At 43.9% G+C, this 27,232-nt stretch overlaps 1 protein-coding gene across 7 annotated transcripts in view; it reads left to right on the plus strand.

The window, feature by feature from the left end:
• Nucleotides 1-27,232, plus strand: part of si:dkey-246g23.2 (solute carrier family 66 member 2) — a 65,753-nt gene that overhangs the window by 18,198 nt on the left and 20,323 nt on the right. For all 7 annotated transcript variants that reach the window (XM_061244671.1, XM_061244672.1, XM_061244678.1 and 4 more), the window contains exon 4: nucleotides 24,700-24,916. In XM_061244671.1, coding sequence (XP_061100655.1) covers nucleotides 24,700-24,916 — 217 coding nt within the window. The remainder of the gene's footprint in view (nucleotides 1-24,699; nucleotides 24,917-27,232) is intronic.

Below are 27,232 nucleotides of genomic sequence, written 5' to 3' on the forward strand. Positions count from 1 at the left end.
TTTCTTTTGTTGGTGTACATGTTGATTAATTAGGGTGTGTAGGGTGTAAATATGATCAGTAGTTCGGTGGTTTGGTAGAAAGCCAATTTGTCCTTTACTCAAGACATTGTGTTCGGTAAGGAAGGTCAGTATTCGGGCGTTAATAATACTGCAGAAAACCTTCCCCAGATTACTGCTTACACAAATGCCTCGGTAGTTATTTGGGTCTAGTTTGTCTCCACTCTTGTGTATTGGGGAAATAAGCCCCCAGCTCCAGTTCTCAGGGAAGCAGCCAGCTTGGAGAACGAGATTGAACAATTTGAGCAGGGCCAGCTGCAGCTCAGCGGTGCTGTGTTTAAGCATCTCTGTCCTGATGCTGTCATGGCCACAAGCTTTTCTTGGTTTCAGTTTTTTAATTTGGTCTTCTAATTCTTTAATTGAGATTTGGTAGTCAAGTGGGTTCTGATTGTTTTTGATAGTTGATTCTAGGATTTTTAGTTTTTCTTTGATTTTGTTCTGTTCCAAATTGAGATTGTTTGGTGATATTTGTTTATATAAGTTTTCAAAATGTGTTTTCCAGGTATTACAGTCTTGTATAGCCAGATTTTGTGTGCTCCTGTTGCTCAATTTGTGCCATTGTTCCCAGAACTGATTTTTTTCAATAGAGTCCTCAATTTCTCTGAGGGTTTGATTATAATGATAAAATTTTTTGTGTCTTAAAATCTTTTTATATTCTCTCAGTGTTTCAGTGTAGTTTTGACGATTTTCCAAATTTTGTGGTTCATGGTGTTTTTGGTTGGACAAGTGTCTTAATTTTTTTCTGACACTTCTGCAGTCCTCATCAAACCATGTTTCTTTTTGGGGTCTCAGGCCAGATTTCTGACTTTTGTTTTTGAGACCTGCTTTGTTGGCTGATTTATAATATATTTTGTTAATTTGGGTTACAGCTATATTTATGCCAGATTGGTTTGGTTGGAATGTTTTTGAGAGAAAGTTTTTAATCAGGTTAGTAGTCTCCGGTGAACTGATTGCCGTTTTAAATTTTACATCACTGTCATGAGCCCATTTGAACGTTTTGTTCAGCTGAAATGTTTTGCAGGGCTCGGGTTCTTTGGCTATCTTTTGTCCATTTCTTTTTAAGTATACATTTATCTGACAGTGATCAGAAAGTGGTGACTGTGGTCTGACAGTGAATGCACTAATGAAGGAGGGGTCCATGTCAGTGATTGCATAATCGACTACACTAGTCCCAAGAGCTGAACAACAAGTGAACCTCCCTAAAGAGTCCCCTCTAATCCTTCCATTAAGCATGTACAGACCTAAGGATCGACAGAGGTGCACTAACTCTTTGCCATTTTTGTTTGCAGTATAATCAAGACTGTTTCTTTGGGTAGTGGTGGGGTTAAGGTAGACAGAGGATGTTCTGAAAATGTGGCTGTTGCCAGCAGAATCCACGATATCATTCTCTGATCCTGTTCTGGCATTTAAATCTCCGATCAGTAGGACATTACCCTGGGCCTGGTAATGCCTGATCTCCGAATGGAGAATTTCAAATAAATTGTCATCGAAGTATGGTGACTCTAAAGGGGGAATGTAGGCCGCACAAATGTATATGTCATTATTACATTCAATGGTGTTTTTGTTTAATTTCAGCCACATATATGTTGTTTTTCTTTCAATTTCAAATAGATTTGATGATAGTTCCTCTTTGTACCATATCACCACCCCTCCTGAGTCTCTGCCATGTTTAATAGTGTTATGTTTTAGGGATGGAAGTAAAATTTCTCGATAGTTTGGGGGACAGTGAGTGTTTGTGTTGTCACGGCACCATGTCTCTAAGAGAACAATGATGTCATGACCAGATATGTGTGTGTGGAATTCCGAATTTGTGGTTTTAATTCCAAATGTCGATGAATACAAACCCTGAATATTCCAAGAGCTAATTAGTAATGATCTCATTTTCATTAAAATTTCATTTGTTATAGATCTGTATAATAAAAAGCAATACAGACAAATCAAGAGGTAACAACAGAGGATCAAGTGGTAGAAAAAATAAAAAATAAAAAATGAAAAAAATTGGCTATACATGCATATACATACGCATACATCCATACATACAAACATATACATACACATACGTTTACATATATGCATATATACACATACATACACATATATACACCCCCTTTCCTTTTCTTTTTATATAAATGTATGGACATACTTATCCTATAATTCTACAGATGAGCTGTAATAATTGCCTCACCTCTCCATAGTCTGGAGAATCTGGGTGGTTCCTCCCAGACAGTACCTGAGCGTAGGTGGGCTGTGTGTTAGGGGGTGCTGTGACCTGCACTCTGTTGTGCTGTGCTCCTCTGTAGTAGGCCGTGCCAGATGTGTTGTCTCCAGGCCAGGCTGTGTGGGGTGGGGGCCTCCTCTGAGATGGGTATGCTGTGCTGGGTGGGGCTCTGTTGGGTAGCGGCCTCCTCTGAGATGGGTATGCTGTGCTGGGCGGGGCTCTGTTGGGTGGAGGGCTCCTCTGCATTGGGTTGGCTGTGCTGGGCGGGGCTCTGTTGGGTAGGGGCTCCTCTGTGTTGGGTTGGCTGGGCGGGGCTCTGCTGGGTGGATCCGTCCTCTGTGATGGGTGGGCTGTGCGTCCTGTTCCCTGGTGGTGGCGTGGTGGTCCTCTGATGGCGTGAGGGCTGGGTGCTGCTCCTCTCAGGTCCTCTGCAAACATCCAGACGCTGCTCCGGTCCAGGTGCACATGGTCATATAGGTGCTCCGGGGTCAGAGTGGGGTGATGTGTGACCTTAACTCCCGTCAGTGTAGCACAGTCTGTGGTGATGGCTCGGTTTATTTTGTTGATTATTTCAGAAGGGACGTCCTTTCGAGGCAGTAAGGTGGAGATGGTGATGTTGGCTGTGGGGAACTCCCTGCGTGCTTTTTGGACCACCTTTGTCACTGCCTGTGAAACCCTCTCTCCCTGAGAACACAGGTCATTTGTACCCGTGTGTATGATGATGTTATTTGGCTCGCCTAGTCGGGAATGACAAAGGAGTTTGTGTGCTGTGTCAGTATTGGGACACCAGAATTTTCCTACCCTGTGTGTGGGGAACATCTGTCTGTGCTGCAGGAACTTGCCATTAGAGTCGATAAGTATGGCGGTTTTCGGGGGCTGTGGTGGGGGCTGGTTCCCTGCAGTAGGCTGTGAGCAGGGTGGGGTAGGTGCTGGGTGTAGCTCTGTCCGGCTGTTCTCAGGCTGTGATGCTGATGGAGGGCTGGGGTCCTGAGGGGGGGCGGTGCTGGGCTTGGGGCTGGCCTGTGGCTCTGCCTGGCTGCTCTCAGTCTGTGAAGTGCCGTCTGTGGTCTGCATGGGTTCTGAGGGCTGAGCTGCTCTCACACTGAGCAGCTCATCTCTGAGACTGAGGATCTGCGTGTCTCTCTGCTCCAGGTCCTCCTTTAAATCCCTCAGTTCTGCTCTTAGGGTCTGATTTTCATTACGGAGATCAGTTGTGCGCTCTTCTAGTTGTCCCATTTTTGTCTGGGTTTCCTCTTTGAATTGGGTAAATTCAGTTGTGAGTCTCTGCATACTGTTTATCTCCGACAGTTTATTTTCTCTCATTTCAATTAATTCTACCTCTAGGAGGGATAGGCAGTCCTGGATGCGCTGTACAGACAGCGGTGTTCTGGGTGTGGCAGGGCTGTGAGTGGCTGTGAGTGTGCTGGAGGAGGCTGGCTGGGCAGGGCTGGGCACTGTGTGTGTCAGGGAGGCTGATACGGTCACACTGGGAGCAGATGGGGCTTTATAGGGCACAGAGGATTTCTTCTGTTCAATTTCATGTTTTAGTCTCTGAAAGTTAGTCTCAAACTGCTGTAATTTTAATTCAGATCCTTGAATCATGACAGTACCGTTGTTATATATATTGATGTTAAATTTAGGGGTGGTGTCTAGGTACAATTGCCTCATTGTTTTATTGCCGCCCATTTTCAGGTTTTTATCATCTGCACGGAGAGCAGAATGCCAGGCTTCTGGGTGCTCTGTGTAGAACAACAGGTCGGATTTCACCTCTCTCTCATTCAGCACAGTAAAATCAGCTCTGAGCGTCTCTGGAGTCTCTTTCAGTAGCCTAGCTTTGTGCCTCTTTCTCCCTGTTTCACTGCTGACTTCTTCAGGGTAGCTGATTGCTAGGTTACGCAAGCTCCGCCCACTATTCTGCTGTAGAAATGTATCCATTTCCAACTGTCAAAATGTCTGCTGCTCACTCACTCTAGCTGCAGGCTAACTGGATTAGCTATTTGACTAGCTAGAAACTTATTAATTAGATAAAGAAACCTACCTATTTACTTTATCCAGGTTATTTTGTTCCTGTCTTTCCTCCTGTCTCCTTTTTGTTCATGGGATGTCCTTTTATTGTGGTTTTCTCTGATTTGTTCCACTTATCCTGTTGTTGCAGGTGACAGTTCTGTGGCCGTTGGGCTAGCTAGCTATGTTTTATTTCTGTAATATTTTGCCCCCTTTTTTCAGTTTCATGCCAAGTTCCTTTTACTGTTAAATTTACTCAAGTTGTTCCTGAGCTTTTTATATTTGATTTGAGGTATTTCTCTTCATTATACGTAACTAAAAAATAATAAAACTTTATGAAAGTTTAGCAGATCATAATCATGAGCTCTCTCTCTCTTCTCTTCTCTTCTCCCATGAGCTCTCTCTGTCATCCCCCGCTCTCTCTCTCCCTCTCTCTCTCTGTCATCCCCCCTCTCTCTCTCCCTCTCTCTCTATCACTCTCTCTCTCACTCTTTCCCCTCTCTCTCTCTCTGTCATCCCCGCTCTCTCTCTCCCTCTCTCTCTCTGTCATCCCCCGCTCTCTCTCTCCCTCTCTCTCTCTGTCATCCCCCCTCTCTCTCTCCCTCTCTCTCTATCACTCTCTCTCTCACTCTCTCCTCTCTCTCTCTGTGTCATCCCCTCTCTCTCCCCCTCTCTCACTCTCTCTCAGTCTCTCTCTCTCTCTCTCTCTCTCCCCCTCTCTCTCTCCCCCTCTCCCCCTCTCTCTCTCTCTCTCTCCCTCTCTCTCACTCTTTCTCTCTGATTCCCAGAGACAGGATAAGAGGATATATAATAGATGACCCCGCTGGTTTGTGAACAGTGGGTCTCCTGAGTCCCCCTCTCTCCGCTCTCTCGTCTGTCTCCCTCCTGACAGAGCAGGTTGAGGGGCGGTTGCGGTTGACGCCGAGTCGGAGCGCTAGTTCCTCCCCGGGGTTAATGGGCAGATTCGCCCCATTTAGCCGGGCGGACTTCAATCACTCAGGCCATTTCCCCCCTGTCCGCAATCCCCAGAGGAGACGCTGGCTGGCTCCGGATGACACGCGCGTGACCCGTCCGGATGGCCTCCTTGGGACACCGTGCCATTTAAAACAGTCTCCGCTTCTCTGCTTTTCTGTCAGCCGCTCTCTGACCCCAGACTCATGACATCACCACTGCACACGCACAGCAAAATGTCCAGTGTTAGCTTCACTCTGACAGTGTTTCTATGAGTCCAGTAGAAACCAAATGTACTCTGTAAGAGTTTAATTAACGCTGGAAATTTTACTGAATGTAAACAAACACATTGTGCTGGCTGGGATTGTCAAAATAAACTTTGCAACCAGTACTTATGAATAAATATGCAGAGTACATGTGTTTTAAATATTGCTAGGGTATAATATTCCGTGCCCAGTTTGGCAAGGAAAAGTGATTTTAAAAGAAAATATGCCTAACAGGAGTTAACTCAACTTTTGTGAAAAAAATAGTAAACACTTACAGTGGTGTTTGAATTTAAAAGGCTTTTTTAAAGTGCTGTTTTCCAAGGGTTTTTTGATAATCACAGATGGTGAATTGAATCACTGCCCACGCATCAGGGCTTCAGCCCAGCTTTTGTCAATGCGAGATAACCCTGATGACACATAACCACAGATATCCACATGCGCACAAACACACACACACACACACACACACATACTCTCACACGCACACACAGACACACAAGGTCATTGGACAAATTAACATACAGAATATCTATCCGTAACACAAATCCTTTGCATTCGATGCCTATGTGAAGTCTATCGTCGACTTCACATAGACTTCACGTAGTCATGCTTTGCGTTCAATCACGATGTGACATCACCAAACACAGGGTGTCTTCCTGGTGATGTTCTGTACTGCAACCACCTTCAGTTCCTGTTTGTTTTGTGGGATTTTTGCCTTCAGACTTGTCTTCAGCAAGTGAAACACGTGTTCAATTGGATTCAAGTTGGGCGAATGACTTAGCCAGTCAAGAACATTCCACTTTATTTGCCCTGAAAAACTCCTTGTTGCTTAAACAGTGTGTTTGGGCTCAGTGTCCTGCAGCAGGTGTAGGTGCCACCCCTGGCCACCCTGTAGATCCGCTCCTGCTCATGAGGGCCTGCTTTGCTGGTATTTTCAACTTAGGTTCTCAAGTTGACAGATAAGAGCAACAGTAATGCAAATACCACACCAAAAATCCATTCTAGACCTTTTATTAGCTTTCTTGTGCATGAACTAATGACGAACAGAGAGTTAGCCGAGAAACAGCTGAGCAGCCTTCTGTCCAATCACATTTGTTCCCCAAAACTGGGGGGGACTGCATATGAAAAGGGTTGTAACTCCTACATGGATCACCTGACATGGATGTAAATTCAATCTGACAGTTCGTTTTTTAACCACATATTCGTTGTGCTGGAGTGAGCCGAAATAACAAGAAATGTATAATTTTCCCAATACTCAGGGAACACACTGTACAGTACATACACGCAAAATGCTGGATTCGCGCTATGATGGACGGCCTCAAGGCAGGGGCTGTCCACAGGGTTTAGACCACTCAATCTTTTACACGTCTAACAAGCCCTGGGTATGGCGTCTGCGAACCCCCATCAGGGTGCAATTATACACCTGCATTAGCATCCCAGTATTTATTAATCTCTCGCTACCTCCAGCCTGTGTGGCTGGCCAGAACAAGATTACGCCTCTTTTCTGCGTTAGCGCTGACAGCCCTTCAGTGGCTGGGTCGATCGGTGCTAATGATCGCGCAGCCGATCAATGTGCTGAACTCTGACCGGCTGTGGGTTTGACGTTGGACGGGGGCCTCCAGTCCAAACGGAATCGCTGATCAAGGAGATGCAGTACTGACATCTCCTCGCCAGGAAGAGACGGAATATTAAAGAAAAAGAGAAGAAACACAGGACTTGCTGGCATCTCTGAGCTGCCGGAGAGGACAGAAAAAGGGAGAGAGAAAGTGGGTGATAGAGAGAGACTGAGGAAAGCGATAAAAATGGGAATATGAGTATTAGTGTAAGTTCACTGCTGCCCTTTAGGGGGCACTGCAGTGGGGAAGGGAGAGAGGAGTGTCCCCACAGTGGATGGGGTGGGGGGGGGGGGGGGGTGGGGGGGGGGTGGTTGTCTGAGATTGTCACCGAGTCCTGTGGTGACTCAGCAATGAAAGATTCATCAGAGGCCTCAGGTATACAGGAGAACTCTAACCTGATCGCTGAGGACAGCTTATAGTAGTTTCTGATGTTGGGCATCTCTTTCAGGCTAGGACAGTCTGTACCAGGAGTGTCAAACTCCAGTCCTGGTGGGCCACAGTGTCTGCAGGTATTTGTAGTTTTCTTTCAATCAGCAGCTAATTAAGGCCTTGTGTGAACTCTGTCCAATGAAAGACAAAGAGTTCATTTAATCAATTAATCACTTGCTGAAACATCAAAAACTAGTAGATACTGCGGTCCTCCAGGACTGGAGTTTGACACCCCTGGTGATGTGTAGCGAGCGTTCTGGGACAAAATGGCTGCTGTTGCATCACCCAGGTGGGTGCTGCACATTGGTGGTGATTGAGGCAAGTTTCCCCCTCATCACTGTAAAGCGCCATATAAATACTACTAACTATCTATCTATCTATCAATCTATCTGGTCTACGCTAGTGATTTTTTTGGGTTGTGGGGGCAGATCCAAATGAGCTACATCTAATTTTTGGGGCCAGTTGTTCCTGATGGGGGCAATTCTACTCCCTTTGATCTAGTGTTCTAATGTGATGGGGAATCCATCTGTCTTTGGTTGGAGTAGATCTACTCTCTCTTGGGCAATTTTCTTCTTTTGGGGGAGGGAGGGGGGGTGGGCCAGAGTGCACCATTTCTGCTTCCCCTTATCTGTCCTGTTCCGCTGCGCCACCCCCAGTGCACCCCCCAGACATAGCAATAGAGTGTAACCCCCTCCCCTGCTGTGGTTACTGACAGAAAGATTGATTCACCTGATCCTTACTTATTTCCTATTTTTTCTCATTTTACCCCCACTTTAGCTTAAGGGATCAAACGTAACATTTAATTCACTTGGTTTCTCTCTTGTATTGCACCTACAAATGTGTTGTTGTGCAACGCAGTTTCAAAACAGTGACATCCTATTTCTCTTTTTTGCTCTCATTTTCTATAGGTTCTTTATTTCCCTCTCCCCCTCATTCTTTCATGCCTCTTTCATTTTACTGCTCTGTCTCACGTTACTTGGACATTTTGTTTTCATCAAGTGTGTGTCATAAAATTTTAAACACAATTTCTTTTCAGAAGTAGAACTAAGACAGAGAAATGTGCCTTAAAGAAACTGAGACTTAGACAAATTGAAAGTATGAGACTGGTGCCTTAGATCTGGCTTAGACCACTCGGCCATCCTGACAACTGATTGATATTTCATTTATTGTGAATTAACGTTGAAATACGCAATACAGCCATATTTTACAACCGGCATTACTATTGAGATGCACGTATTTGAAATACCTCCCACCCCCTTGCTTTGTAGGGCCATCCCCTTAGACAGAGGCATAAGCAGATCAAACGTTTCTGCCCTTTTTGAAGCAGTGGTTTTATTGCAGCCTCTCAGGTGTTAGCGGTCCGCAGACTGGCCCTGTGATCTTCTTACCGGTTGGGCAGGAATCCAAGATTCCGGCTCATTCCCAGGGCGGGGGATTTAGGTGAGCCGGCGTACAGACGGGCTGGTACCAGCAGCGGTTTCTTCCCTTCCTTTCCGTGAGAGTGAGAGCTGGGCTCATGCCTTTCACTGTGTGCTCGGACCAATTAAAAACGGCGGTCAGGGGTGGCAGGAATATCAGAGGGAAATCCACCCGGCTTTTATCTTCTATCTCTGTAATTACCGGATGTGCAGGGATCTCGCCTGTCTGGATGACTTGCTGGTGATTTTTCTTTGCTGTTCCCAGGTTGCTCGGAAGGTTCTAGAGTATGAGTCTTTAAGTAGGCCTGGGCCCTGATTCATAAATTGTATTCCGAGTAGAAGTACTGATTTAGGATCAGGTTTCTCCTGTCAATATCGTAACCTTATCCATTATGAGCTAAAAGGCAAAATGGATCCAAGATCATGGATCCTCTTCATAAAGTGTCTCAGATCAGGTGTGATGATCTAGGATCAGGTTTCTGCCAGTCTGATCTTACTGTCCATTATGAGCAGGAAACTCAAACTGATCGTAGATCAGTCCTCCTACTCTGAGATGCTTTATAGATAGGGGCTCTAATCTCCGCAAGTAATCCCAAATAAGCACATGTAGCGCTGACTCATCATCGCATCATTTTCAGGAAAAGAGGATTGCTTGGATGTGCATTGAGGAGTACACACACACACATCATATTGGCATGCCATTCATGAACACACACACACACACACACACAGATGTAAAGTGTGCACACACATACACACGGTGCACACACACACACACACACACACACACACACACACACACTCAGTGTGCAAATATGACTACAGCCATGATGAAAAGATGACAACTTAGCGTAGCAGCCATAGTTTGTGTCAGTATCTTCATCTGCATACTGTGAGTGCAGAAGACAATGGAGTGTATGGTCAGAACTGAATGCATCTTTAAATAACAGGCACTTTTTCATGTTTTCACATGAAAATATACCTGTCTCTGGCTCAGTCAGGTGTGCTACATGTTTACACACATCTTTTCACACCTTGTCTCTGCGCAGTATGAGCACATACTCATCATGGTCCATACTGAGCACAGCATGGACCAGGATGAGTGTTCAGTACTCACATACTGAGTACTACTCTCACATACTGAGCACAGTATGGACCATGATGAGTGCTCAGTACTCACATACTGAGTACTGCTCTCACATACTGAGCACAGTATGGACCATGACGAGTGTTCAGTACTCACATACTGAGTACTACTCTCACATACTGAGCACAGTATGGACCATGATGAGTGCTCAGTACTCACATACTGAGTACTGCTCTCACATACTGAGCACAGTATGGACCATGACGAGTGTTCAGTACTCACATACTGAGTACTACTCTCACATACTGAGCACAGTATGGACCATGATGAGTGTTCAGTACTCACATACTGAGTACTGCTCTCACATACTGAGCACAGCATGGACCATGATGAGTGCTCAGTACCCATCAGACTGCTATATTGACAACTCTCATTACCTCTCTCACATGTAAACCCATATCCACTTATGCTTTATTGGCCTGATCGCTCATAGCACATTTGCCAAAACGGTAAACAAAATAATAAATACATAAAAAGTATAGCACGTATAGCATATCTATAGCAATAAAGACATACATTTTAACAGAAATCAGTAAAGAGTACATATAATGTTATATTGGTTGTTTAGTAGCATATGAAATCCAGTTGCTACTGAATTCTGAATTTTACAGAAACCACAAACTGCTAGTGTTCCCCATTTCTGTACCACCACCTTGAGGTGGTCTCCCTGGACCCGCCTCCCTGTCTCTCTTTCATTCTGATCTATCTCACCATTTTCATCTCACTCTCCCTCTTGGCACCATCTGTTTCTCAACTGTTATCAACTATGCTAATAATGCTCAGCAGTCCCGGGTCAGATACGTATCTGAAGTAGCAGGCCCCTGAGAATTATTTCAGCGGAGCATGTTATATTGCCCAAAAATGCACAGTCATGCAAAAGATGAAGTTTGGTGAGAAGTTTACTGTAGTCTAAAGAATATTTCAAATAAAGTACTGGACCAAGGTACTCACACATTTCACATGCTTTCTCTTTCTTTCGTATATCGTCAGATGGCCAACTCAGTGTCATGCAGCCACGCCCTCGTCTCCGGTCCTAAGTCGAAAAGGCCAGCTTCTGAGGGTGGGCTGTATAGGGGGCAGCCGGTGATTATGTGCTCGGCAGTCTGTTCAGGCTCGCCACACTCACATGCCGCACTGTCCGATAGGCCCCACTTCTTCAGAGATGACTTGAAGCGTCCTACGCCAGAGCGCAGACGGTTCAGTGAGGTCCATAGATGGCGTGGCATGTCTTCTCCTTTTACACCACCTCCTGTGTCCCGGATGTATCGTTGAATGCGGGAGGGCCCAGCCGTCTCCCACGTCTGTTTCCAGGATGCTGCCAGCCAGGCGTCTCTGGACAAGTCCTCAGGGATAGACTGTAGCATCTCTTGTGCTGCCTTGTTGTAGGGATGGCGAGACTTAAGCCTGCATGGTGGTGCCGGTGTTGTTGTGGCTTTGTGTAGGATGTTCCAGTCGTGCTTCTGGGCTTTTCTTGCCAGGGCGAGGGTAGCCGCATCCCGTCGGAGACTGGCTGGGGCGATTCCAGCTAGGACTGGCAGGTGGGACACAGGGGTGGGTTTCAGACAACCAGTAACTATACGGAGGGCGCTGTTGATGACAGTATCTACCTTGTTCACATGTGGACTTCTGCTCCAGGCTGGGGCGCAGTATTCTGCTACGGGTAAGACCAGGGCTTGCGTGGATATGCGTAGGGTCTGGGGGGAAGCTCCCCAAGTCGAACCTGCCAGGCGGCGGATGAGCGAGACCCTTGCTGTTGTCTTGGCCTTCACTTCATCCAGGTGTTGCTTGTAGGACAGTGTCCGGTCCAAGCATACGCCGAGGTACTTGGGGGCTTGCTGGAACTCCAGGCGGTTGTTGCCAACATGCACGTCCAGTTCCCTTCTTGCTTCCCGATTGTTAAGGTGGTAAGCTGCAGACACTGTCTTGCCCATACTGAGCTGAAGGTGCCACTTCTGGAGGTAGTCTGCCAGGATGCCCATGTCTCGGTTGAGGCCATCTTCCATCGCCTTCCATGTTGGACGTCGAAGCATGATGGCCAAGTCGTCCACATAGCCATACTTGGTAGATGTTGTATCTGGCAGGTTGTGAATGTATATGTTGAACAACATTGGTGAGAGGACGGAGCCTTGCGAGACACCGTTCTTCAACTTTCTGAGCCTGCTGGTCTGGCCATCGCTGGTCTGTAGGATGAAGCTACGGTTCGATAGCATCTCCATAATGAACCTCACCATGTGCCGGTCCGGGATTGTCCTCAACAGTTTCAGATGTAGTCCACGGTGCCACACGGTGTCATAGGCGGCTGTCAGGTCCAGGAATACTACTCCAGCTTTTTCGTTATCCTGAAAGCTGTCCTCGATGTCCTGAGTGAGTAGCATTACCTGATCCACTGTTGACCTGCCTCGGCGGAAGCCGGCTTGTTCCGGTGGGAGTTGTGGGTTCACCACTGGCTCGATGCGGCTGTGAATCAGCCTCTCCAGGATCTTATATGGGACACAGAGCAGAGAGATGGGCCTGTAGGACTTCGGGTCTTCGGCGGGTTTGTTCGGCTTTGGCAAGACGGAAGCACGGCGCAAGGTCTTTGGGAGCTTGGACCTCCGGAAGCATGATGAGAAGAACGAGCATAGCCAGTAAGATGTTCTTTCACTTTGGGGTATGACAAACTCTGGGTGGATATTGTCTCGACCTGATGACTTGCCCGGCTTCAGTTTGTTGATTGCTGCACTTAGTTCGGCTACTGTGAAGTCTCCTGAGAGGTTAGCATTGACGCTGGCTGCCCTGGAGAGAGACAATACCTCACACGAGGTCAATCGTGTGACGTTTCTGTCAGCATCAGGGAAGCAACCATTTTTCAGGAGCTGGGAAGCAATAGCATCTGCTGTCACTGGACACCTGCGGGGGGTTGTTTTTCTCCCTGAGAGCAGGTTGATGGTCTGCCACGCCTTCCGGCTAGAGTGGGTGAAGTCGATAGCTTCCACTACTTCAGTCCACCTGGCCCTTCGGGTGTCGTCCAACTTCTGCAGTAGGGTTGTTGCTGTTGCGTCCATTTCTTCCCTGGAGCTTGCCTGCTGGTGTTGGCGCAGCAGGCAGCTGCACTCCTCATCCCAGCCCGGGATGTAGTTCTTATTGTAGCCACGTGGGATGTTGTGCTTTGCTGCCCTGAGGAGGACTTCACAGTAGGCGGCGTATGCAGCATCCACATCAGCTGCTTCTGGGTCCAGGAGACCAGCAGTTCTTCTTTCCGTTTCCGCCATAAACTGCCGCCAGTTCGCCTTCCTGAAGTTCCATCTCCTGACCGGTTTGCCAGCTACCGGCTGTACCAGTGATGGTACTTTGATGATGGATGGCCGGTGGTGTGAACGAGGGAATCTGTCCAAGACACGTCTCTCCGGTTTCAGGTCGTTACTGCGGCATACGGCAAAGGCCAGGTCTGGGTTGGTGTGAGAGTTCCAGCGTGCAGAAAAGAAGCTTGGGGGCTCCTTTGGGTCGAAGAGCAGCAGTGCCTCAGCGTTAGAAGCCCACTCACTCAGCGCTTCACCATCCTGTGATGTGTGGTTGTAACCCCAATCTGTATGTTGGCAATTGAAGTCACCTGCATAGATGGCGGGAGGAGTCACAGATGGTAGTGATGATACAGTCAGCACAGTTGGTGGGGGCTTGTATACATTCACAACAGATGTTTCTTGGATTTTGGTGACCAGCCACTCAATGTTGCAGCCGGGTGGAGATTGACTGGTGGCTGACCAGCTCAATCCTTCCCAGACAAAGGTTGCCATTCCATGCTTCTTGCTGTGGATGGATCCGGTGAGGAAGAACCCAGGCAGTTTGAGGTTGTCGTCAGAAACCCAGTGTGTCTCTTGCAGGAGAACAGCTGCCACTTTGTTGGAATCGGCGAGATGCCTGATGACTTCGAGTTTGGCGATGGTAAGGCCCTCGAAGTTGAGTTGGAGCACCGACAGACCTTGGTTTTCGACGGTGGGGGTGTCCGCCTGTCCTGGCGAGGACGTTCTCTGCCTTGGTCTTGACCTCGGCTTGTACCTTGGTCTGCCAGCTCGACGATTCTTTGGCGACATTAGTTTCATGAGTTGGTCTCGCACCATTTCTCACTACTCACAGGAGAGGCCGCGTGAAGGCTGTCCTCTTCTTCTCTCTTCACATGCTTTAACCCCATATCTCATTCACCTGCTTTAAGCTCCTATGTATATCTATCCACCTGTCTATCTGTATCTATCTATCTCTCTCTCACTCTTTTGCAAATCTGGATAGGTTTAAGATAATGTGTGGAGTCAGAGCGCAGGGTAAAGTAAGCCTGGATTTAAAATGCACAGAACCAACTTTGACTCCTGGACTACAGGATGGCATTGCAGTCTCAGTTTCTTTGGAGGGTTTAATGACTTCATTACGCAGTCTGAGCTGGTCTTAATTACCTGTGTAGGTTTAATTATGAGCCATCATCTGGATTAGATGTCCAATGACACGATCTTCCCACTGAACTGAACCTAACAGCACACCCAGGATGGAAACTGATTTTTTGACACAGCTAGCAGATTCTAACTCTCAGGATTGTGCTTTTACCAGAATGTTAAACGTATACTGTGAGAATTTCAACTATCAGCTATGCTGTTTTAGGGGGAAAAAGGTTTAATTAGGCTTTAGTCAAAGGATTTTGTAAATGCTGTTTCAAAAGATTTTTTTTCACATGTATTTATTGATTTTTCCGACAGACTTTATACTCCCTGCCAAAAGGGCACAGAGGGAGCCATTCTTTAAATAGATCTTTAAAGAAATCTCTTTGTTTGCATGTGTTAAGCATTTAACTGTCAGAAATCGTTTGGTATGTCAAATAGGACACCTTTCTTGGGTTTGTTCAAACACTGCAAATAGCAGAACAAAACAATTCCAAAAATGAAGGGTTTGCATGACAGGATAGTAAAGGATAATTAAATGTAATATCATAAAAGTAAATCAAGCATAACAACAATTTCATTATATATACAGAGCAGAGAAAAAGTATCTGCCCCCCTTCTGATTTCCTCTATTATTGCATATATGTCACAGTGAGTGGTTCAAGTTTGGTTGCAATTATTGGTGGTGCAACCAGTTTTGGGGGGCAATTACATTTTTGCAATTACATTTTCATACAGGTTATTTGAGTGTTTAATAACATTTTGCATTAAATGAATGAAATAGTAATTAAAAAATTGTGTTTTCTGTCTACTCAGGTTTCCTTTGTTAATTATGACATTCACTGTAACAAATATGAAATGACAGTGTAACACTATGTGGAAGTGCACAGTGTGTTGCGGTGCTGTACTTTATGTTATTGTGTGCTAAGTATAGTGCAGTGGTAGGGTGCACAAAGTGTGGTACAATGTACTGATGTGATGTGTAAGTCTGACGCAGTGTGGTACACTGTGCTGAATCTCGTACAGTGTAAGTATGCTGCAGTGTGATAGGTGTGGAACAACTTTCTGTGTAGTACAACATAATGCAGTGATTATCATTTTTTAACAGTGCCCCCGTAAGGGGAGAGAACAGAACCTCCCCGATTTGCTTTCCGACAGAACTGTCTCTATTTCTGGCCCTCGTACATTATTCAGCCTCTGGGCGCTGAGCGGGGACATGAATCTGCTGGCCAAATGAGCCCTGGACCAAATGCTGACCACGGTTCCACCAACCTGCTGCTGCTCTTGGATTGAGGGAGCCATTTTGCCTCCATGAAATTGAATGTAGATGTCTTTGCAACAAGCACACTTCATTATGAACAAAATATTTGTGTGTGAGACATCTGGTCTGATGTGTTGTACCGGCCCCGATGCCAGTTTGTCTCCCATTGGCCTCCCAGCTCGTGGAGCCTTTATATCCCGGTTTTAAAATAATACATTAACAGCTTGTTCATTATTTATTCAAATATAGTGTCTTTGCCCTGATTGTGCGATCTTTGTTTGTTGCTAATTTCAATGCAGTAATACTGAATCTCCCTAAGCCACATACATACACATTGATCAAACACACAGAAATAGAGACACAAGCACACACACACACACACACACACATGCATACACATGCAAATACACTGTGTATTTATGTTGAAGGGCCCTACAGCATTATATTGTTTGCTTGTGGTTTTGTGTTGGTTAACAGCAAAGTTTTGGATTAGTGTTAGTTTGTTGACAGCTTGTTGGAGTGTAGTTGTAGTTTGGAGATGTGCCAAAAGTCTGTTTTGGTGATATTTACTAGGTACTGTTGAAAGGAAAATGTAGAATCTAAAACGAGTCTTGTTACTGTTAAAGCCGCAGGGTGTGCTGGCTTTGCTTGTTACCCAGCACTTAATTGATCAATTAAAGCAGTTACACAGTTAACTCACTTCACCTGGTTTCATTGGTCTGAATTGGTTGCTGCTGATAAGGCAAAAACAAAAACCAGCACACCCTGCTGTCACTGTTCAAACCTGAACATTCTGATGGTGGCATAACAATCTGGTAACTGAAAGCAATGGAGTTTCCAAAAGGGTTAAACCAGCAGTGGTCCTTAGGCATCTTTTTGATTGGTTTTCTCTATTAGCTGGAAGTCCAATTTAAGTCCTGCAAGTATCATCCACCAGCAGCTATTTTCCCTCTTTTATTCTTCTTTCACTCAATCGTGCCTCATTTTGTAGCTTTGCCTTTGCTCTCTTCTAATTAAGTGGTTTTAATCGTTCGGAGATCAGGTCATGATAAATCATTCTGATTAGAAGGAGGATGGTGGAGATGAGTGTTTGGCTTCAGATCAGCTATTCTAATGCGATGCATGCAGATGTAATGTGACGTTGTGAGATTTTTGTGACATATTTGAACTATGAGAGTGCATGGGGAAAAAAACATGATTTCAGGCCCATCCACACCAAGAACAATAACTACAATTATAACTATAAATATGTTGTTTTAAGAAACGGAAGTGTCCACACCACAAATATAATGACAACAACAGTGATGAAAGATATCGTTGGGATCAATTTCAGAGCAATTTTTTTCCAGCTGTATGAATGTCAAAACACTGAGCGGCAAGCAGAATCCATCGGAATTTACAGGGCATCATGCACAAAATGGAGAAAGACATAGTCGAGAGGCTATTTACAGAATCGTTCAGCTGTGTGGATGCCCACATCATTATGGTTATAGTTGTCGTTATGCCCTGTTGTCGGCTGCAGTTCTTGGTGTGGATGGGCCTTTCATTATTTCTCAGGCTGTGTGGCATACCTCAGTGTAGCCACAAACAGACGCAGTGTTGCATTTACTTTTCTTCTCCTATCCTCTTCAAACAATCTGTACCTTCTGCCAGATTCTTCCAAATGAATTGTTAAACTCATGTGTTGCAGTGCTGAGTGTGCTGCTTTCTTATTTTGTTCAGTCATTCACCTTTGAGCTCCTTATTATTTTAATAACTAAATAATTTACCACACAGGGTAAAATATATCCTAAAGAGGTGAAAAGGGATTCTCTCTTGTTAATGTTGTGCGTATCAGAGAGTTGACCACAATTCAGTGAAAAGGAATTGCTTTGGCTTGTGTTTAGTAAAACTGGCACGCTTGTTAATCATGAAAAGCAATAAAAATCCGATTCGAGGCCACTATCAGTTTAAAGATCAGTTCTCTGTCTCCCGTTTGCCTTGCGTATGAGCCTCTTTTACTTTAATGTGTGTGCGTGTGAGTGTGTGTGTTTACTTGTGTGCGTGTGCCCATGTCTGAGCCCACTTCTTTTGAGGAAAATTGAATCATTGTTGCCTTGAATCCAGGGAAGAAAAGAACAATTAAACATTTCAATTAGCTCCTTTTGAGCTTGCATTGTGCTTGGGATGAACACGTTTCATGTTCGCCTGCAGGTCTCAGAGACAGGGAGCTCTGAAAGGAAAAGAATAACTACTTGTCCTTTCTCTTTATTGCCTTTCGTCTGCATGTTTGAACTGAGCTCAGAGTCAACAGCTCTGTTCTCCAAACAGGGTAATTACCACCACTGGGGAAGAACTGAACATTATTATGAACAGAGAAAGGGGTGGACAGAGAGAGAGAGAGGGAGATGGGGGATAGGGGGGACGTGAGAGAAAGAAGGGCAGAGAGAGATGGATAGGGGGGATGGGAGAGGAAGGACAGAGAGTGGGAGATAGAGAGAATGGAAGGGGGAGAGATGGAGAGGGTGAGATGATAGTGAAAGAATGGAAGAGACACAGGGGGAGATGTGATGGTGATTTAAATGGTGAAGTTTACAATTTTCTTATCCCATGCAAATCTAAATGCTTCATTGTCAATTACTGTCTATTTTGTTTCTTTTTATATTTCTTTCTCCTGTTATCATTTATTACATTTATTCTTTTTGTTACATATGCGCTTTGGCACTTCAATATTTTATTCATGCTATTAAAGCCATTTTTTATTTGAGAGAGGCAGAATAACAGAGAGAGAGATTGTGCCATGAAAGGAAGAAACATTGAGAGGGTAAAATGTAGAGACAGGGAGAATGAAATGGAAAAAAAAGAGTAAAAGTAAAACATCAGACTGGAGTAAGGGCTCAAAAAACTAAAATATTACAACATCAACATGCACTGTGAGCACTTTATTTGGTATTTATTAGACTTATTTATTGGTCTTCTGCTGCTGTAGCCTACCCAATTAAGAGGTTAGATGCGTTGTTTGTTCAGAGATGCTCTTCTACATACCACTGTTGTAATGTGTGGTTATTTGTGTTACTGTTACCTTCCTGTCAGCTTTGACCAGTCTGGCCATTCTCCTCTGACCTCTCTCATTACCAAGGTGTTTTTGCCTGCAGAACTTCTGCTCACTGGAGGTTTTTTTGTTTTTTGCACCTTTCTCTGCAAACTCTAGAGACTGTTGTGTGTGAAAATCCCAGGAGATTAGCAGTTTCTGAGATATTGAAACTACCCTGTCTGGCTCTAACAATAATTCCATGGTCAAAGTCACGTTGATCATATTTCTTCCCCATTCTGACATTTGGTCTGGAAAACGGCTGAACCTCTTGACCATGTCTGCATGCTTTTATGCATTTAGTTGCTGCCACATGATTGGCTGATTAAATATTTGTATTAGCATGCTGCTGTGCAGGTCAACCTAATAAAGTGCTCAGTGAGTGTATAATGAAACCAACTGCATGATTTTTGCATGGAATATGACTGCATTGAAGATAAGAAATGATGTGAAAAAGTAATTCTTTCAGAAAGGGAGTGAATAAAGACAGTGATGCAAAGTGAATCCATCTCTCCTGAATATTTATACCGTTGAATTAACGACTTTATGGAATAATCTTAAACCACCTCCCCCATTTTATATCATACTGTAACTAGATTTATGACTATGCCCTTCATCTCCCTTCCTAGCTACTGATAGCCACACACATCCTATTCTAGACTCTGGTCATGTAGTTCCTCCCTTCCTGTAGTATGCTGCCCTCATCTAGTAATTCCTACTCAGTCACTCCTTGAGACCCCCGCATGAAAATATGACTCTTCTCCTTGCAGGGCCCTCAGTGTTGAAATGAGCTCTTGTATCTTTGCCAGTGGAAGTTCCCTTTAATGGTTGCTGTCACACATTTAACTAGGCATTTTGATGCACTGTGTAATTAAGAAAGGTTTAAACTGTGATAAAAATGTAAGTACATTTAGCAAATGTGGGATGCCGTAGTTTAATTTCACGTCAGTGGAGTTACTCGATTTGTGTTATGCTGGACCAGTGGCCTGTACTTACTGCTTACCTTTTTTTCTTCACATGCATGGCCGTGATAGTCCTGTACTGTATGTCAGTCTGCATAATGTTCCAAGCATGAGGAGGCTCCCACAGGGTAGGTGTTATGTCGGGGGGAACAGAGGAACCAAAGGCGGACGGGTGCAGAAAAATTGCAGGTTTAATCACAAAAGGATGATCAGGAAAAGGAGGTCAGTCCAAATACGCAAAAGTACAAAGGCTGATCCGAAAGAAGAGTCCAAAAAGCAGGCAAGGGTCATAAACAGGAAATCCAGAAACAAAACAAAACCAACAGGAAAAAACCAGGACAGAATGCCACAAGGGCAAGGGCTCAGGAAACAAGGACTCGGGAATAAGGGGGACTAGAACAGGGGGAACAAATACCCAAAACTAGTGAATGTTAGTTTGTTAGTTTGACAAACATATTAGTGTGTTAGTATAATTAGTACTGTACAAATTCTATGTTAGTTGGGATTAGTATTTTAGTGCTATCTACAAACATGAAATGGAGAGAAAGCAGGAAGTAAGGAATGCAAGATTGGAAGGAAGGTTGATCCCCGGAACTACTGTAAACACTCGGGCTTGTAAGCATTCAGACTATGACATCAAGACGAGTGCAAAGACTAATGAATATAAACAGAACACCAGACATGAATAAGAAAAATAATAAATTACATGAGTAACGATAATAAACAATGATAAACTAACAGACAGAACTTAGGAACATAACAGTAGGGGTTACAGCAGATGAAGTCAAGCTTAGAGCAGTACTGTCAGAGGTGGGTGCTGGCAGTCACCTGGACTGGAACAGAGTTATGGAAAATTTACAACGGTGTGACAAAAATTCTGTATTTTTATATGTAAATGAAATACGCCCCATTTACAAATGGGAGGAAACCCTAAAATAAATATTTAAGGGAAATAAAAAAAACATTTTTGTATTATCTGTTATACACAAAGTTCTGATGCCACTTAAACCGACACACACTAAAGTATGTATATCACGCACTAAAGTATGTATATAACACACTAAAGTATGTATATCACACACTAAAGTATGTATATCACGCACTAAAGTAAAGATCTGCTGAACAGTTCTCAGGGAATCACTAGTGAAGCATTTCTAACACTCACTGACCGGAGCCAGACTGAAATTGTTGATTGTTTATTTCAAAGGAATCAAACCACAGATACAACGATCCCAACGCAACAGAACAGGATAGATATTGATTTGAGGAAGATTCAATGAAAATTGATTTTGACATTTGTAAGATTGCAAAACAAATTACTGGAAACATCAAAAAACAGTGTATATTATGAAAAAATTAAAGAGAAGCAGCTCAGTTTGATTTATAGTGGGGGAAAGTCATCAAAGTCTCTGAGACAACCTGCCCAAAACTGACATGTGTGCTAATTAGGGCTATATCTCAAGGTCAGCTTGATGTAGGGCTACAGCTACGTTAAAATCAAAAGACGCTTTATTCTCTCCACAACTCAGTACAAAAATATGATTTTTAACATTCTTACTGGCAAAAAGTGGTATTTTTCTTTTTTCTTGGTTGAACGATAATTCTGCGGTCTGAAACACATTTCTTCAGTCAAATCTTCATGAGATGCCAACTGTCTGCCATCAACACGGTATGTGCATATTAAGTCTCCTAGTGAGATTGTATGTTCTCTCATGTTTAAAGTTAATGAGAAATATCCCACATCAGCTAGTTTGCTAATTTGTACAGAATGTCATGGCATAGGGTGTCAGCCTATAAACCGACAGTCTGTATAGCTAATGTTAGAGCTAGGTTAAACACTATACATTTAGCTAATAGGTAGAATGGCTGTTGTTAGATCTAACAGTTACTAGCTTGCTAGCTACGCTGTACATTACTTGTAAAAATGTATGAAACACATTGAGATTAGCTCGACTAGTTTGGCTAGTTGAATAAGACAGACCAATGTATCATAGTTCCAGCTACCTGGGTAACACAATTTGGATAATACAAACTAATTATGAGATGGGACATTTATTATACTATGTTAACCTTTGCCATTGGTGCTGGCCATGTCAAGCTATTGCTACTTATAGCTAATCTAGCTACATCCCGTACCTAAAAGAGTTATAGTACATAAAAAAGGTCAAAATAAGAAAACTATCCTCACCTCAGATTAGTGTAATTCTGACCACATTTTACACAGGAGGTTGACCTCAGAACACAAAGTCACACAAAATGGCAATTACATTTTCTAGGTTGTGCCTTTTGTCTTGGATAAATGAACAGTGTGACAAGTTACCCATATGAGAATTTACCCTGCTCTCCTCTATGTATAAAATGGGTGTAGTGAAAAAACAAATATGAAAAGTGTTCTCTTCTCAAACTCCAATCACCATCCTCTTTTGCGAGCGGATGAAAACCTAATTTGGCAGCAATACACAGTATATGATTGTTTCTTTCTATTGCCGTTTTTGTGTCTACTTTATGAGATAGATGCTCTGGCTGCATGCTTTGTTTATTTTCATTATCAATATGTTTCCATTTGAATTGGAATGAATTGAATCAAAGCAGAGAGAGGAGGAGTGAGTGAGGCAGAGAGTTGAAGAGGCCAAGATGGAGGGAGATGGAGGAGTAGAGATTGCACCATGCGGAAGGGATGGAAAGGACTCGAGAGGCGCCTTTTAATAAGTAATTTAATGTGCATCGAAAGGCATCTATCATTCTATCATGTGCTTTAAAAAATGAAGAAGTAGATAGATTGAGTAGAATTGAGAATATGGATTCTGAAAATTTGTTTCCTGTTCTCGTTAATGATTCGATTCATTAATCATTCAGAATCGTGCTGATGGCTCGTTGGTGGCTAGATGGAGTCAGCACACTGTTGCTTACCTTCTGCGGCTTTCACAGACTGGTGTCCAGGGAAACATTCCGCCAAGGTCAAAAATACCGCCGCGCATCACCTTCATGAGTGAGGCAGAGAGGGACGGATGGAGGGAAAGGGTGGGAGAGAGCGAGCGGAGAGTGGGGAATAAAACAAAAAGGAGAGACAAAAGGGAGGAACGGGAGAGCGATGGGAAACGGAAGCTGGGTTTGTGCAGCCGGAGCGGTCCGTCTCTGACACTGCGGGTGCTGCTGTCAGCAGTGTTGCTGTTTTATTTACAGGGGAGAGGAGCTTTCATGTGGCTGACAGAGGGTTCGGCTCGGTGTAGCAGTAGCTGCCAGAATACTATAATAAAGAGGAAAATCAATTCGATTGTATTCACAGGTAGGAAATTGAGTCCCTGGAGAGTTCTTTAAAGGAGAGAGTCGGCTGCAAAGCCTGTCGGCTGCCGCTCGGAGCCTGACGCCTTACGCCGTGAGATTTTCCCCTCCCAGTCAGGAACCACCTGCTCCTCTATTCTGCACCCTCCTGTATTTGGGAGGCATTACTCTGGCCTCCATCTTGTTGTTTCAATCTGTACCGGGACAGGCCGGTGATCGGGGACCGGGGGCTTTGTAATGGTGTCTCTGACCGGCTTTGACTAGCTTCGCCCGACAGTGCTAGAGCTCACAGCACAGGCCACATCTACACAGATTTACATCCCTACTTTCATACACCTGCTGTTATATTCTCTCTTTCTCTCACAGTGTATAGTGGGGGTTGCCATCAAATTGTTTTTATTCGAAATCTGCGCATAAGAAAACCACAGCCACAGACAGCTGAAATGTGACAAAAAAACACAGAGATATCCCAAAAAACGTTTTTGTCTGAGGAGGAAAAGATGGCTTATCGAGTGACAGAGTCACTTTTGATATGGTTGAGTGTTGCAATAAATTAATTGCCAGCTATTGACTAAATTATGAATATGCCCCTCTTACACTATCACTAATAGACTTGGACAGCACCACACTGACTGGCTTGACACTATCACGCTGACAAGACTAGACTCAGATATTCGATAAAGTGCACATCGGTACAGTACTGCCAAAGCAGTCGTCTTGGTACGATCAAAATCTTGGTACGTGACTTTCTCCCCAATGCACACCTAGTTAATGTCACACATGGTTCTATGACAGATGTCTTTTCCCATGAATACCTGAATGTCACACGTGACTGCTTCTGTACACACATGGTTTATGTCACACCATGGGAATTATCGTCTTCACACATGGATGACTTCACATGTGACAGCTCCAGTATTCATATGTGATGTCATACACATCAATCCTGACAAGTACTGTAAAGGTACTGTGTGTCTTTTTAGCTCTATTTTTGTAGTACTTACAGTGCACAGACCAGGTTTTGGAGGTGTGCTTATGTGTGCATGCATTTATATTTCAACTTCACACCTGCTTCACTCTTCCACCTGTACACCTAGCTAACACCGAATGTACCCCAGCACTGAAAAATAACCTACCACCTAGCGCAGAAAAAGTCATTGGCCGAGACATGTCACATGGGTGTGCATTATTTTCGTATAACCTTGCTTGGCATCGCGTAGTTCTTCCCCTCGCGTCATGCGTTACAGCCATGTTGTGGATTATTCCTTATGTATATCAGTTACTCATAGACTGATATAGGTATGATAGTTACTGATGTTTCTGACAAATACAGTAATAGCTTTCTAATTCGTAAAATAATATTGGACCTACTTATGTACTTACTGGTAGTACTGATTATAAACCGGTTATTTTGAGTTCCAACACTCATGACCTAACCAAGAGGACCAGAAAGCAGGGTTTGCGCCTTTTGAGTATATTTCATAGTTTTCAATACTCCAGACAAGTTCAGTAAAAAGTAGAAAAGTGTTTGAATCCAATACAATTACATATTCGATCCAGGTCTGGTCTCTGCATGTAAGTAATTACGTTCCTTCTCTTTATTTTCTCCGTACAGACCTAGACGTGCGCTACTTCTGGCGCTGGAGCAGATTTGAGGATTATCTGATCTTCTGCTTCGCCTTCACGGTGATGTCCGCCTTCGTCACCTTCCTCTTCCTCAACTCGGAGCTGTTTGTGGAGGCGCTGGGCTCGCTGGCGGTTATGTTCGAGGCCATGTTGGGCCTGCCGCAGCTGTTGCAGAACTTCCAGAACCGCTCTACCAGGGGCATGAGGTACAGCAATGAGTCATTGATGCATCCTAGCACTGAATCACCAATACTGACTCAGTGACTCAGTGTCTACAGAACGGCAAAATAATGCAATACAATGTAATCTCCGAACACAGAATGAAGCATAATAACTGCATAAATAAAGAAGAAGACTGACTTATTATAAAGCTTTATCATTTTGCATAATTTTATCAAGTGCGCTGAAACCGCACTGTGTGTTTGATGGCTGTCATTGCCTCGAGCATGTCCACATCTGGGGAATGGAGCTGAGGCACAGGAATCACCAGTGTCAGGATTTTTTAACTGTTCAGTTCCTGCTGTATTGTGCCTGCTGTGTGTTTCTGCGTGTGTCTTTAGTACATAGGCACTTATGTCCATTCATCATTGCTTGCACTGAAAAATCGAACACAGGTAGAAAGGTGATAATAGGAAGAGTTCACAACAGTTTAAAAGCATTAGCTCTGCCTCAGTGAAAGCATCAGAGATGGAGACAGAGACAGGTTTCCGGGGAGTCGCCTGTCTGGCTAGAAGAAAGGGAGAGATAGTTTTGGCAGCAGCAAGGGCGGAATTGGTAATGCTTAGGAACAGTACGATTGCTCGGAAAGAAAGAGGGTGTGACTCTGAGAAAAGCAACCCCGCTTCGTACACTTAGTCAATACCTATTTCATTTCTTGATGGAATGTATCATTGACAAATACATTTTCACCAAATCAAAATCAAAGCATCAGTCAAGTAATTATTGCCAATATTGATTATATGGCAGATAGTTTCACTTCAACACGAATGGTGATGCTAACTTGAATGTACGGTAAGAATGTTTGGTAGCACTTTATATATAACAGTCCTTCATAAGCAGTTAACATTACTGTCAGCAGTACACAAACCTTCAGAAATGATTTTGTAACATACTGCAAATAGTTATAAGGCTTGCTGACCAAGTGAAACAAACATGCCTATTTGTAGTTCGTAAGCATTTATGGATGCTTTGTAGTGCTTTGTAGGTGCTATTTAGTGCTTATGAATGAGTTCCAATGAAGGACTATTCATAGAAAGTGTTACAATGAAAGGAGGTACCAAAAGTGGTTCATGACCTTATAGGGCAGTATTCAGCTAGTGACGCAACAAGATTCCCTTCTTTAAAACGGATGTGCTGTCAGTCCTGGCCCTCAGTCCTGGCCCTCCTCGGTTTGCAGTTGTCTGCTTGTTCCCTCATATATATGAAATTCATATATAGACGAAAATGTTTGTAAACAAAGGTTGCTAAGATACTTCTGGGTGGCCACTCAGCCACGGAACAAGTAACGTTATTTCAAACTCGAATGAACCGGAGCTGTGTAGAAACAGCTAGTTAATGACGCAGTAATCTTGTTGTGTTTTGGACTGTGATGGCAAATGTAATCAGGCACAGTGAATTTGGCTTTTTTCGATTCTTAAAAGGGAGGATAACCCAGATCCTACAGTCCGTTTACAGAGTCCGTCTCTGTTTTGACAGTCAGTGACAGCTGACATAGAGACCCCCAACATAAGTTTCAAAGTGTCAAACATGGGGGGAAAACTAAAAAAACAAAACCAGAACCAGAACCAGAATTTTATTGCTCATGTCCTCTACTAATGTTGTTGGCAGCTAATGTTAGCTAATAAACACCCGACGCTCATAGGCGGCCGTGTAGAGAAACACTGGGATGATAACTTTACAAACATGAAATCCAACCTTGTCTGTTGTAAAATTAGTTTCACCGGTTTTGGTGCTAACATTAGAGTAATAGGGTTTCCAATAGCTAGCTAGTTATTTGCACTGGTTATTCAGGTTAATGTTATTCGCAAGCTCACGATAACTAGCTACATGGTTGGGGGGGGGGGGGGTGCTGACAGCTAAAGTTAACGTTACATTAGCTAGCTAGACCACATCGTATAAATCATATAAATAAAACAATTTTGTTACCTTGGTTAAATGACATGGAAAACACTGCCTGCTGTTCACATTCCTTAACGTTATCCACCCGGAAGTAAGTTCTTTGCTGTTGTGACATCATGCTGATTTAATCTATACTGTAATCCAATGCTTGAGATTTCCCAATAGTTATCCAGTATTTGTTGTTCTTTACTCTGGGAACACACACACTCACACACACACGGACACACACACACACACATAGAACGACCATTCGTAAAAGAATGTTAAAGAATCAGTTTGAGAATCACAAGGAGAGAATCCATCATTTAGATATATGGTACAAGTATGTCTGTATTATATGGTCCATGCAGTATTAAATCTGATCTTCAGGACTCAATTGTTCCTGCTTCCACTACATGCAGAAT

This window comes from Conger conger, chromosome 6 (genome assembly GCF_963514075.1).
Source record: "Conger conger chromosome 6, fConCon1.1, whole genome shotgun sequence".
Lineage (NCBI taxonomy): Eukaryota > Metazoa > Chordata > Actinopteri > Anguilliformes > Congridae > Conger > Conger conger.